The following is a 14,920-nucleotide window of genomic DNA, read 5'->3' as shown; positions in this document are numbered from 1 at the left end:
TTTTTTAAACTATATTACTACCGCCTTAGTAATGGCCGCCGGATGATTGACAGCGTCCATTGCTAAGGCGGGGCTTAGTGTTAGCCGTTGCAGCGGCTAACACTAACCCCCTTTATTACCCCGGTACCCACCGCCACCAGGGGTGCTGGGAAGAGCCGGGTACCATCCAATACTTGAGCATCTGTAGTGATGGTCGTTCACTGGGGTGGCCGCAGGCTGGTATTATCAGGAGGGGAAAGCTCAAAAACAGTGGCCCTTCCCACCTTGGTAATGCTAGGCTGCTGCTTCTTTATTGTATCTGGCTGGTTATGAAAAATGGGGGGGACCCCACGACATTTAAAAAAAATAAAATAAAAAAAGAATTGGAAAGAACGATGTGGGGTCCCCCCCAAATTTTCATAACCAGCCAGATACAACACAGCAGCAGCAGGCAGCATTACCAGGGTGCTAGGTGCCACTGTTTTTGGCCTTCCCCAGCCTAATACTACCAGCCTGTGGCCGCCCCGGTGCCTGACCGTCACTACAGATGGACAGGTACTGGTTCGTACCCGGCTCTTCCCAGTACCCCTGGTTGCGGTGGGTACCGGGGTAATAATGGCGGTTAGTGTTGGCCTCTGCACCGGCTAACATTAAGCCCCGCCTTAGTAATGGAGGTTGTCAATCAGCCAGCGGCCATTACTAAGGCGGTGGTAATAAAGTTTAAAAAGATACAAGCACATAGAAAAAATATTTTATTGAAATAAAAAAACACAACCCCCGTTAACCATTTTATTGAGAATAAAAAAATGCCGTCATTGAAGCAGTCCTTGAATCCGACGTAGTCCAACAACCGAACATGTAAAAAAACACAAACACACAAAAATAATCAGTAACACATAAAGAAGCAAAAATATTATTCTTACCTTTCCTGGGTCCAGCGCTGGAGCCGAAATGTCAGCGAGCTGGGCCCTATATCTGATCCTATCATGCGTGATACTGTCTGCTGGGCCACTGTATCTAATCCTATCATGTGTGATACTGCCTTCTGAGCCACTGTATCTAATCCTATCACGTGTGATACTGTCTGCTGGGCCACTGCATCTAATCCTATCATGTGTGATACTGTCTGCTGGGCCACTGTATCTAATCCTATCATGTGTGATACTGTCTGCTGAGCCACTGTATCTAATCCTATCATGTGTGATACTGTCTGCTGAGCCACTGTATCTAATCCTATCATGTGTGATACTGTCTGCTGAGACACTGTATCTAATCCTATCATGTGTGATACTGTCTGCTGAGCCACTGTATCTAATCCTATCATGCGTGATACTGTCTGCTGAGCCACTGTATCTAATCCTATCATGTGTGATATTGTCTGCTGAGCCACTGTATCTAATCCTATCATGTGTGATACTGTCTGCTGAGCCACTGTATCTAATCCTATCATGTGTGATACTGTCTACTGAGTCATTGTATCTAATCCTATCATGTGTGATACTGTCTGCTCAGCCACTGTATCTAATCCTATCATGTGTGATACTGTCTGCTCAGCCACTGTATCTAATCCTATCATGTGTGATACTGTCTGCTCAGCCACTGTATCTAATCCTATCATGTGTGATACTGTCTGCTGAGCCAATGTATCTAATCCTATCCATAGTTTATAGGGTTGTAGTGCTATAGATAGATTATCTCCTATACACATATACAATTTTTTTGGGGGGACACATATGTATTGGGGCTATTTCCCCTGACATTTTAAGTCCTTAGTGACGCCCCCGGCTGCTAGTGCTGCATTGTTGGGTCACTTAGGAGAAATAGTCGTATCCAGATGTTTTTTAGGTCTTCATCCAATAGCAATACCTGCTAGTGTTGTTTCATAATATCGTTCATTTCTTGTCACTATTCGTACAGTGTGGTGAGAAAAATCACTTTATCATCACTCTCTGTTTTATCTTTTACCACCAACAGTGCATCTCTATCCGTCCGGAGGGCTAAGATGTATGCTTGTTTAATTTGACGCCCTGTGTAATGTCTTTCCTTCAGTCTATTTCTGAGATCCCTAGCTCCCATCTTAAAATTCTCAAAAGTGGAGCAGTTTCTCCTTAGTCTCAGTAATTCTCCCTTCGGGATTCCTCTAATAGTTCTATTTAAATGGGCACTTTGTGCATCTAGGAGGCTGTTGGTGGCTGTCTCCTTTCTGTATAAATTGGTAATAATTTCACGATTATGATCAATACCAATTTTAACATCAAAAAAAGTTACTTCCCTTCTGCTATAATTTAGGGTCAATTTTAGATTTTTTTCATTTGTATTGAGAACAACTATAAATTTTAGCATGTCGTCTTCGGATCCCCTCCAGATGAATATGATATCATCAATATATCTGCGCCATATTGATATTTTTTCAACATGTGTTTGAAGAGGTTCCCCATAAACTATGTCCTCCTCCCACCACCCAAGGAACAGGTTGGAAAAAGTGGGTGCCATTGCTGTTCGTTGGGTTTGTAGGAAGAAGCGAGAATCAAAAATAAAGTAATTTCTTGTTAATATGACAAAGGTCATCCTACTGGGACTATAGTTATGCTCACAACCTAGGAAGAAATCGACAGCTCTACACCCCAGATCATTTTTGATATTTGTGTAGAGACTCTCTACATCTAGAGTTACCAAAACTTCACCCTCCACAAGATTGGCATTATTGAACTCCTGGAGTATCTGCATCGTGTCCCGAGTGTAAGAGGGAAGCCTATATACAAAGCTACGCAACTCCAAGTCAAGCCATTGACTGCATTTCTCAGTCAGACATCCCAGCCAGATACTATAGGTCTGCCAGGTGGCTGTTCCACATTTTTGTGTATTTTAGGCAACATATAGAAGGTTGCCACCTTAGGATGTCTGACTGAAAGATACTTAGCCTCATTTTGTGAGATGGCTCTCTCTTCAAGACCTGAGCTGATGAGTCTCTCATACTCTTGTTGGAACTGTAAAGTGGGATCCCCCCATAAAAATTTGTAACAATCTCTGTTGTTGAGCTGTTTTTTTGCTTCTCTAATATAGAGTTCTTTGGGCCAGATTACCACATTCTCTCCCTTGTCTGATTGTTTAAAAACCCCATCAGTCCAGGTCTTGAATTCTTCCAACACTTTATTTTCTTCAATAGTGATGTTACTGGAGAGCAAGGTTTCGCTTAATAGATTAATATCTTGTGTGACCAGATCTACAAAAATCTTTACCTGTGGGCATAAACCCAAAGAGGGCATGTTCTTAGATTTTAATTTTAGCCTATGTTTCACGCCCCCTTCCTCCACGTTGGTAGCCACCAATTGTGAGTTGCCTAGATCATTTTGAGTTTCCCCTGCATTAGCTAATTCCTCTAAAATTTTCTTGCCCCTTTTTCTTCTTTTCCCATACCCATAATTTCTATGACTTATATTGGTGGTGTACACCTTAGCAAGAACTGACAATTCTAATAAAATAATAGGAGATTCTTTTCCTTTTTTCACCTGGAAATCTGTCCATGAATATAGCACAGAGGAGGTCTCAGATCTTTTTAATACACAGGGTGTATAGGACGCCGTGGGTTCTGAAAAGAATGGGAGTCAGAACGGATGCTAAGTACCGTAGGTGCCCAGTGGAAAAAGCGGATATTTTTCATATGTTCTGGGCCTGTGGTGCTCTCAGGACCCTTTGGGGGGAAGTGACGGATTTGATATGGCGGGTCTATGAGGTGGGGTTTCCAGATGATCCAAAGGTGCTGCTTCTTGGGTATGTTGGTGATCTGGAAGGGGACCGGCAGGAAGGTTTGGCCATTGCCAAGATTCTGTACCAGGTCCGAAAAGGTATAGCTAAACACTGGTTGGATGCAGACCCACCATCCGTGGGCGAAATTCTTGGGACTATTAATCATACCATTCTGATGGAATATAATATACACAAGAAAAGGGGAACTGTCAAGAAATTTGGAAGGCAATGGGACAAATGGATCGATCACTCGGGGTTGGCATCAACCACCCTTCTCAGACTCCGAATGCCTGGGGGAGTGCAGGGGGTGGGAAAACCCTGATATATGGCAAGTTGACAGCAACGTGATATGTCATGTTCACACTGGATAGGTTTTTAAACAGTGGGACTGTGGATGTGGGTATGGTTACGGGGGTGGGGGGAATAGTGTCGATATGATGGTTGATCTACTTGGGCATGGGACTGCTGTATAAATGGACAAATATGACTGTATATTGGAATGTGCTGGGGATGTCCTGTTACTTTTCGTGTAATGCTTGGGAACTGACTATGACTAGTTGGTATGGGGCTGTGTGGGTGGGGGTGGGGGAAGGTTGAGGGAGGTTCAAATCTTTTGTTTGTGGACATCATATGTGCATGTAATGTGATGTGTTTAATGAAAACGCTTTATTATGCTGGATTTCATGTAATATGTACTGTTAATAAACTTGGATTGATTTAAAAAATATTGCCAAGGGTTCAATAAATATGGCGAATAGCAGCGAGGAGAGGGGTCATCCCTGCCATGTTCCTCTGAAGAGCACGAAAGTATGGGACAAGTCCCCCCTACAATGACTCTAGCAGTGGGGGAGTTGTACATCATCTTCACCATATCTATAACATTTCTACCAATCCCAAATTATTCCATTACCCTCCTACAGTCAGAAAATGACAATGAGATGTAGATTTGTGACAAAATTCTAGCTTTAGTATTAATAAATCTGTCGAAAAGGTGGATACTTCGCTCACTCCCAGTAAATCTCGCCCACTTTTCTCACCACTTTACAAAACTGGCAAAGCCACAAATACATCTACAAATGCCATGATTTGTGACTTATTATGCCAAAAAACTAGGCATAAACCTATTGATAAATTCCCCCCCTATATTTCTATGTGTTTAGCACCTTCTTCATTACAGCACATCTATGATTAGACCTGCAGTATTAGTACATGGTAGTCTAAGCTGTAAAGGAATTCTGATGTAGCTTGAAACACTGCTCCTTGTTTCATCTGTGGCTCAGGATCTGTCTTCTTCCATGCTTTATACTGCAGCTCTGCCTGTTCAAATTGTCAGCTTAATGTAATCCTAAATCCACCACAACCTCACTACTAAGCATTGGGAACTGATTCTTACAAGTGAGGACATGTGTATGACCGTATTCAGGATTCGAGTTGCACAGATCATGAATACACAGCTTTTACTATCCTGTCCCTGCTGTACCTCCATGTCTCTCTGTATGATCATATTGAAGCACATAGAAGATTTATGTCATGCTTTCTGCAAGAAAAATCTTATTACCTGTTTTCCTGGTAGTCTAGAGTAGAGGAGGGGTAAATGGATTTTTCCCTGCTGGTCTAGAGCACTGGTTCTCCGGACATGGTACATGTACCACAGAGGGTATGCGCCACAGCCTCAGGGGGTACGCACCGCACCAGAAAAAAAAAAAAATATATAAACATGCTCTCCCTAGTGCCTAGCATTGTTCCCTTGCTGGTTGCTAGACTACTTGATGCGCAAGCGGAAGTTCATTAGCTCCTAAAGCTCTTCCCGCTGTACCTCCCGCCGTCGGCTGCTGCCCGTCCATTTCCTGGTCACTCGCTGTGCGTCTCAGCCACTTTCTCCTCCTCATCTTCCTGACCATCTCTGTCATCATGAGATGTTTTATTCATAATAAGCCGCCTGCCTCTTTAGTTATAAGAGGTGGATGTTCATGGGTCGTCTCTTGACTCTGGAGCACTGGAAACCTGTTCTCTGGAGTGATGAATGACGTTTCACTATCTGGCAGTCTGATGGACAAATCTGGGTTTGGTAGATGCGAGGGGAACACTACCTACCTATGTATTCTAGACAATTATATGCTTCCAACTTTGTGGCAACAGTTTGGGGATGGCTCTTTCCTGTTCCGAGATGATTGTCAAACCAGGTCCATAAAGACAAGATTTGACAAATTTGGCGTGAAGGGACCTCAAATGGCCTGCACAGAGATTTTTAGAGAACATATTCACATTTTGTATTTGTAAATCACGTTACTCAGGGTTTGCTGCTTTTTTAAAATATATACCATGCCCTATTTCTATGTGTTTGTGTATTTTCCCAATTGACTTTAATGTGAAATTCAAGTAATGAAAAAAAAAATTCATGGGAGAAGGTATAGCAAAATTTCCTTGAATTATTTCTATAACAAAAGCAGTAACCGCGTTCGTGGCAGAACTGTGACAATCCTGTAAATACTAACATGTGGTTTTCCTGCTCTTATTTTTGCCACGGTTTTTACTCACGATTATGGTGAAACTATGAACTTTACTAAACTACATCACAACACAAAGATTGAACTTAGTCTTATAAATAGTTATGTGCAGTATAAAAATCCCTGGAGACAGTTTAAAGATTTTACAATTTTTTTATTTATTGTGATTTATCTTTATTTCATTTATAGATTCAAGTAGGAAAAAAAGGAGAAACAAGGAAAATGAATGGGAAGGAGCCGTATCCCTGGATGTGAAGTCAAGATGATAAAGTTTGGTTGTATGACTTATTACCACACCACAATGCTGGATAATACTTATATAAGGGATAGGGGAGATGAGAGCGGAGATATTGTAGACACCGGTGTAGAGATTACATTACACTCCATCACATCCCCTCTCCAATATAAACAGTTGTGCACAGTATGGAAAAGCCTGGGGACAGTTTAGGAAAGATTTACTATTTTTTTCTCTTCTGTTTTTTTTGTATCATTTTTGGTTTTTTTCTTATCTCATGTATATTGATTTGGGGAAAGTTACAATCAAACAACAGATAAAGAACAGAAGAAAGTAAAGATAAAAATAAAGCTGTATCCCCGGATGTTTAGTCAGGATGATATTACAGGAAATTGATGGCCTAAAGATAGGCGATCAATATCTGATCCGTGGGGGTCTGACTTGTAGTTTTTAAGGAGCCTCAACGTTCATGCGAGCGCTGCTTTCCTTCCATTCCTGTCACTGCTCGTACTGTGAATCACCAACACACTTGTAGCGGCAAATCTCCCATTCATTCGTATGTGAGAAGGCTGTAATATTGTGATCCACTGCGATTCACAGTTCAGAGCAGGTAAGAAATAGGGGAGGCTGCGCTCGCATGGTATGATAGGCTATTTTGAGGATATGCCATCAATTTCTTCTAAACTGGAAAAACCCCTTAAAGGATATTTGACTTTTTTTTTATCTTTTGTTTTATTCTTATTGCAATTGTAGGAATTTGGGAAAAGCTATAATCAAAGGAGAAGAAGAAAAGTAGTAATAAGGAAGATAAAAGAGAAAGGAGCTGTATCCCTGGATGTAGAGTCAGGATGATGAAGGTGGGTTGTATGACTTATTACCACACCACAGTCCACACCACAATGCTGGTGTCACACAGGATGGAATTTTGCTTTCAAATTTTATGGATCTTCTCCGCAACCACAACAGGGTTTTCCTTTCTGATCTTCTTAGCTCCTTCAGCTTTATAGTCATAGGAGCAACTGTGCCTGTCAGAGTAACGATGTATCCCACAGAATATATTCCCACATCGACAGTCAAAGCCTGGCAAAAAATGGACATATTAACAGCAGCTGACAGTGACTTTGTAATACATCTCCATAGTTAAAAACCAATATGGCAACCACCATCTTGCTTGTATATAATAATGGAATCTCTGCTATACTTATACGTAGCCAAATATTAAGCCACATTTTCAGATATTACTAACATTAATGAATATTGACTTATAATTAAAGGCTTTTTTTTATTAAAAATGTCAGTCAGTGTGTTTGGTGCAACTTTCAAATTTGTTTTTATTAAAAATAATTTTTACTTTTTGAGGTAAAGCTGCTCTGTATTCTCTATACAGAGCAGCTGTATCGTGCGCTAAGTCCTAAATCCGTAACGTGTTTAGTGTCAGTGGGTCCTGCGTGTCTCTGATACGTAGGATCCACCTGTAATCTATCACATCTAAGTTATGAACAATGATGTGATGGATAACAGGCAGATCTTGCATGTCAGAGACAAGCATGACCCACTGTCACTGAACCCGTCAGTCCCGCAGACCTGACAGGTACAGGGTTCAGCGAAGGATATAGTATACAAAGCAGCCGTATCTCAAAAAGTAAAAATATTTTTTAATAAAACTAATTTGAAACTTGCACCAAACACACTGACTGACATCTTTATTAAAATAAAATAAAAAATTACTTTCAAGGGTTTACATAGACTTTAAGTGTTAGAACTGCCATGTGGATCAACCAGCCACAATTGCAGCCTCCTCTGGGTATAGGTGAAACATTTAGTTCAAACTTAAAAGGGTCATCCCAATATTAACTTTTATCACCTATTCACACTGCGAACCCACAGACCACTAGAACGGGGGTCAGAACTCCCTGTTCTTCCTCACTGCACGACCACAGTGAAGAGGAGCTCGACCGGAGAGCAGGACGAGGATGCGCTTTGCTGTTCCATTTAAAAACGATGGAACTGACGGAGATAGACGAATACAGCGCTCGGCTATCTCTGTGAGTGGGGGGTTCAAGATCCCCGTTTTAGTAGTCAGTGGGTGTCCCAGTTATGGGTACCCCAGAGATCACACATTTATCACCTATACTGTGGATGGGTGATAAATGTTATTCTTGGAACAACCCCTTTTGTCCACATTTACTTGTAGAGTTTGATCAGAAGTAGGACCTCAATATTTGTTTCTAGAACTTCTCCCCATAGAAGTTTATACATCATCCCAACCAGTTTATTACCTTGCTGGTGAGGAAGTATATATAAAGTATATATAATTTTACTCAGGATCTGTATGCTGGACTTTCCTGTAACTCCAGCTACCAAACATATGAGCACCATCTCTTTATACTCTACACAGAACATAAAAAGTAATGTCTTATATGTATACAGACCGGTGAGACCAACTCTTTTGCGGCACACGTGGCAACGGTTAACTTTCTTGACTTTGGCCTTTGGTGGGGAGAGTTCTTGATCTTCAGAAGATTTCTGTGCATTATCTGATGCTGAAGCTATAGAAAAATACATAAAAATGACTCCTCATTATGACCCCGTACGAGGATAAATCCCACCGAAGCAAATAATCACCTACCCTCAGCACTGTCCAATGTCTGTTCTGTATCATTATACTTTCTCTTTCCTCGCTGTAATTCTACCCCCAAACATATGTTCCGAATATACACCTCAATTCTTCTCTCTAAGGTATTTCCATCTGGTGAAGAGGAGCCTGAATCTGTCTGAGGAAGAAAACTGCAAGACAGAAAAATACTGATCAAGAACGAACAGAGGTAAAAAAAGAAAGGAAGGCTCTTCACTGGCGTCAGTCTTAGGGCACTCATACCAAACATCATTGTGGACCCCTGGAAAGGCCTTCACTATAATATTCTGTTTCCACATATACCCTGTACTCTTACAACAGGTAGAATCACTTCTCACATATACTGCCCCAGAAATAATGAATAACTTACCTGACTTGTCCTTGTGAATCTATAGATTCTGCAGGTTTATCAAGCTCTGCATAGTCTACAATCTGTGAGGTAGAAGCCTCCACCTCACTTCTCACTGACATCACTGCAGGAAAAGACAAAAGTTATCATCAGTTCTCCGATAGATCTTCTGTATTCAGGCCACCAAACTATTCCACAAGTCACTATCACACAGTGTTACCTGGGGGACTATTCCTCCCATTGCTGCTGCTGTTCTGTCTCCGTAGCCATTCTGTGTAGCAGACGGAGCAGAGTCCATTGGTACGTGGGGTACCATAGAAGCCACAACCATTAGTACAAAGTGCAGGAACTTGGTTGTGGTTCTCTTGCGCCATGTTTATCCACCATGCAGCTGAAAAAGTGACCAGAAGCTCCTGTTAGATTCACTAATAAATGTCCTAAACTTGCGGTAACGCAATGTCCAGCAATGAAATAAATGAATCTGTGGATTCTCTGTAATACAGGCCCTTCAGTCTATCTATCTATCTATCTATCTATCTATCTATCTATCTATCTATCTATCTATCTATCTATCTATCTATCTATCTATCTATCTATCTATCTATCTATCTATCTATCATCTATCTATCTATCTGTGTGTTAGGTAATTATTGCAATAGAATTCTAAGGAAAAATAGTAAATACAGTGACCGAACCCAAACCCTAAAAATGCTGAACTATTCTGTCAAATAACTTAAACTGGTAAAGCTGATAAAGTGAAACAAAATAAAAAACATATTGTGGCTGATTGTTTATATAATGGGTAAGCTGTATGGACATGATATATGTCACCCCAGGAATTGTCCAAGGTGGAATGGATTGAAGGAAGGGTTGATCATTTTTCTTCAGAAACACAATATACAGGGTTCCTGGGATCTACAAAGTACAACGCTGATCCCGGGATCTGTCCAGTCGTCTGGAGGCTTCAGGAAGGAATTTTTACCTCCTGGACATATTGAATTATTTCTTTCAAGGGCGTTTATTGGATCCATTGGTTTGTAAATATGAAAATGTGGCGTTTCTTGGGTTTATGAGTGATGTCAGCCACTAGCTGTAAACTATGTAACTACTTCATGAACACTTTCATCAATTATAACATGAAAGTATCCGGATAAAATGATCTGAGAACAGACAAATCTGCTGTTACTCACAAGATCTTACAAGAATAAGTCAATGTTCACATTGTGTTTTATGATAAGATTGAGAATTTATAAGCTACTTAAATGTAAATTGTATCTGTTCCCCCCAATATAGTAGGAGTTATAGTATAATATCTGTTCTTACAGGGGGAGGGGGGGATAGTAAGTGACATTGTATATTATATATAAACTGCTGTAAGACGATGATTTTGTTAGGTGACAACCATTATTCACATTATTACCACTTACTGGATTAATTCCTAAAACGTAAATCAGGAAATCACATTGAAATTCTCATATAAAACGTCAGAAATATCGAGTAGCTGCCAGCCGGCCGCTGTGTCCCATAGAACTGACACTTTCTAGTCTCCTGTCATGGAAACAGAATGTTAATAATGAACTTGATTCTATTGTTTCCATGGTTACTGTGGCTGCTCGGTGGCACGTTGGTTATATACAACATGTCTGCCAAATGGCATCCAAAGATGTCAGATGTTTCAACTGCCGGCAGATTTCCTAGTTCATTTGTTGGCAGTTTTTCCAATCCAGTGTGATCACCAGTGTAATGAGGACCATACACGGGAGGGGGGGGGGGGAGATGTCTCATAGTTGGACATTGTCCCCTCAGCAGACCCTCAGACCTCTGCAATATCTAAAGCTTCTGATGGGTAGCGCTCTAAAGCTCCCCATGCAGGGTCTGATCTGTAGCCTATTGTGGTGCGGGATCAGAAATGTCACTATGTATGGACAGTTTACAGGGGAACTTTCCTTGTGGTGAGATTTGCTCTGGACATTGTAAATTCTGTCAGAAGCTCCAGAACAACGTGCTACATACCGCAGCTTTGTCAGTAACAGGACAGGCTGATACAGGGACACTTTACAGTCTTGCTCAGTAACAGGTGACAGAATTGAAGTCTCAATGAATGGAAAGTTTTCCTTTACAATTTTTAGTAGGTGACATAATTCCAGTTCATTACATCTCCCCCATGCTGTTTTAAGCTTAACGCCACTGACTGCCGGATAATGTCTCCTTATGGGAATTACCCATCAGCCTGGGTCTCTGTTTCCCTCCCTGTAGATAGTGGCATGCAGCCGTCCCCCGGTAGATAGCTCCATACAGCCCCCCATGTAGATAGCACCATACAGCCCCAACCCCCCAAAAAACAAAAAATATGGCCTGTAGCCTTTTTTAAAGGGGTTATCCCACAAAACACAAGTATTCCCTATCCACAGGATAAGGTATACCTGTGGGATCGCTGGGGGTCCGACTGTTGGGACCCCCAGTGATAAGGAGAATGGGGAACCGAAAGTCCCCCGAAGTGCTCCATGAGAAGCATGGGACTTCTGGGGTCTGTGTCCAGTTTGTGTGTCCGTAAGCTCCATAGAAATTAATGGTGCGCCGGTCGCGCTTCTGCGCGTGCGTGACCGGCACCTTATTCATTTCTATGGAGCTTCCGTCATACAAGCCGGACACAGAGCCCGGAAGTCCCATGCTTCCCATGGAGCATTTTGGTGGCCTTTTGGTTCCGCGTTCTCCGTATCGCTGGGGGTCCCAACGGTCGAAACCCCAGCGATCACACATGTGTCCCCTATTCTGTGAATATGGGATACATGTGTTTTTTGGGACAACCCCTTCAATGGTGGAGCAGGGAGATACCTCCTTCTCTGCCGTAGTGTTCAATAGTATCTGCGTCCTAAGGACACAGATACTACTGAACGTGGCGTCGCTACTGCTGTAGCAGCCATAGTGGCTGCTAGCAGCACCACTGGTCATACCCCATGACCTGTGACATCGGGCGGCTCTGGCACCCAAATTCAGCGGGCTCCATAGCAGCCACTGTGGCTGCTACAGCAGTAGTTACACCACTGGCTCCATTGAAATGGAAAGCTCTGGCCCCAACGTTTCTTTGCTGATCTAAATTTAGGTAGTGCCTCTGACTTATTAAAATTAACCAGAAATCCAGAGACTTTGACAAAGCTGTAGATTTTAGCCTTAATATCCGGAATTGCCTTTTTAGGCTTAGCAATGAGCAGAAGAATGTCATCAGCGAAAGCCGGAAACGTCGTTTTTACACTGCCAATTTGTATACCTCAAAATGAGGGTAAGTCGTTCATAGTCCAAAGGAGAGGATCAAGAGTTAAATTAAATAATAGAGGGGAAACCGGGCATCCTTGTCTTGTTCCCTTACCCATGTTAAATATGGGAGAAGGGATACTGACTCACACAGCAGACTGGGGACCAGAATATATAGGTTGTACTGCATATATAAAATCTTTCCCAAAAATTCCGGAACTTTAAATGCCTGAAATTAGGAGCCCAGGACACCCTGTCAAAGTCCTTGTTGGCATCTATGCTAATATTTTTAATTTGACAAGTCGAGAGTGAGTGATAGCACTAATCGCAGTTCTGATTTTGTAGGTTAAGTATCTGCCATGGGTAAATCCTCTTTGGGAAAGCGTGATAATATCTGGGAGAACGGATGTAATCTATTGGTCAAAATTTTATTGAACAATTTCATATTTGAGTTTAAGAGGGAGATGGGGAGAGAGTTTGTGAGAAGAGGTTCTTTACCAGGTTTGAGTATAACCATAATACAAGCTTCATTAAACCTATCAGGGTTAAAGGGGTTGTGGCCTTACTGGGGATGTGAGAGGCCGCATAGCGTGTTAGCTCCTGCTAGAGATCCTGCTTTTATCCTGTTTCGGAGCTCTTTACAGGAAACAATTTGAACAGCCTACTGTGCTACTAACCTGGGTGATCATTCCTGCCTGGTTTGCAGCCCTGTTCTGTCGACATCGCGGCCATGACCCGTCGGAAACAAGATGTGGCGGTGGAGCGGGAGAGCCAAGTTGGCGCTGGCGCCTCCCCTGCAGTCGCATGTGCGGCGGCCTCTAAGATGGCGGGCTATGTGAGACACACTTCTGTCACGCCAAGTAAGCCTGCACTGTCCGCGGAGACTCCTAAACATACCTCCGTTCCCACGTTGGAGGTGCACACCGAAGTGAGCGCTGATGAGACTTGTGACGGCCATTTCCTGGAACTATGTACTCAGCCTGAGGTGGGATCTTCTCTGTCACTACCTCCTCCTGCATTGCCTGTGCTGGGGAAGGGTGTACCCTCTATGATTGATGTCTTTCTGGCCATCTCTAAATGTAATACCTTGCTGTCTTCCTTGTCGCTGCATTTGGGAGGTGTGAGTGAGGATGTGGGGCTTATTTGCCATGATTTTCAAAAGGTCTCAGAACGGATATCGGCGGTGGAGGGCGGCGTTAGCGTGACTGAAGACGTCATTTTACCCATGCAAAGGGATCTTTTGAAGCATGACCACGCCATTTTGTGTTTACAGGCTGAGGCCGGATTCACACGAGCGTGTGCGTTTTGCGCATGCAAGAAACGTGGCGTTTTGCGTGCGCAAAAGGCACTTAACAGCTCCCTGTGTCATGATCATATGGTTCACGGCTGCGTGCTTTTTGCGCAGCTGCCATATTATGACACTCTGTTTGTATGTTTGTAAACAGAAAAGCACGTGGTGCTTTTCTATTTTCATTCATACTTTTCACTGCTGTTGCGCGAATCACGCGCGTCCCACGGAAGTGCTTCCGTGTGCCATGCGTGGTTTTCACGCACCCATTGACTTCAATGGGTGCATGATGCGCGAAATACGCACAAAGAACGGACATGTTGTGAGTTTTACGCAGCGGACTCACACTGCGCAAAAATCACTGACTGTCTGCACGGCCCCATAGACTAACATAGGTCCGTGCGAGGCGCGTCAAAATCACGCGCGTTGCACGGACGTATTTTACGTTCGTCTGAGTAAGCCCTAAGGCCGATGATTTGGAGAATAGACTCCGATGGAATAATATCCGATTGGTGGGCTTGCCTGAACGCACGGAGGGTAATACCCCGACTGAATATATTGAGACGTGGCTGAAATCTTTTTTTGGTGCTACAATTTTGTCACCCATGCATGCTGTGGAACGTGCTTACAGGGTTCCCATGCGACCACTTCCGCCAGGGTCACAAGCCCGAACTATGCTTGTCAAGCTCCTGCATTACCGAGACAGGGATGCCATTCTGAAAGCGGCCAGAGATATGAAAGATGTCACTTTTGATGGCCATCGTATAGCATTTTTTCCGGACTTCTTGGCAGATATCCAAAAGAAATGTCTTCTATTTAAGGAGGTAAAGAAGCGCTTGCGTACTCTCCAAATCCCATATGCGATGTTATATCCTGCGATGCTTCGAGTGGTTGCCTTGGGAGAAACGCATTTTTTGGAGAACTCTAA

General features: G+C 42.7%; 2 protein-coding genes across 2 annotated transcripts in view; one reads left to right on the top strand and one right to left on the bottom strand.

Annotated features, from left to right (window-relative positions):
- Window positions 1–14,920, top strand: part of LOC142749855 (uncharacterized) — an 86,005-nt gene that overhangs the window by 58,814 nt on the left and 12,271 nt on the right. The window contains exons 5-6 of the transcript XR_012882483.1: window positions 6,423–7,325; window positions 9,208–9,293. The gene's annotated coding sequence lies outside the window, so the exon portion shown is untranslated. The remainder of the gene's footprint in view (window positions 1–6,422; window positions 7,326–9,207; window positions 9,294–14,920) is intronic.
- LOC142749859 (AN1-type zinc finger protein 6-like) lies at window positions 6,367–10,965 on the bottom strand. The gene is made up of 6 exons (XM_075858388.1): window positions 10,880–10,965; window positions 9,673–9,843; window positions 9,474–9,576; window positions 9,098–9,255; window positions 8,901–9,017; window positions 6,367–7,548 (listed from the first exon to the last, which is right to left on the bottom strand). Exons 2-6 carry the CDS (start codon window positions 9,824–9,826, stop codon window positions 7,400–7,402), a joined length of 681 nt encoding a protein of 226 aa, XP_075714503.1. The 5' UTR covers window positions 9,827–9,843; window positions 10,880–10,965; the 3' UTR covers window positions 6,367–7,399.

The sequence above is a fragment of the Rhinoderma darwinii genome, chromosome 3 (assembly GCF_050947455.1).
Source record: "Rhinoderma darwinii isolate aRhiDar2 chromosome 3, aRhiDar2.hap1, whole genome shotgun sequence".
Lineage (NCBI taxonomy): Eukaryota > Metazoa > Chordata > Amphibia > Anura > Rhinodermatidae > Rhinoderma > Rhinoderma darwinii.
This window is presented reverse-complemented; position numbering and strand designations above follow the sequence as displayed.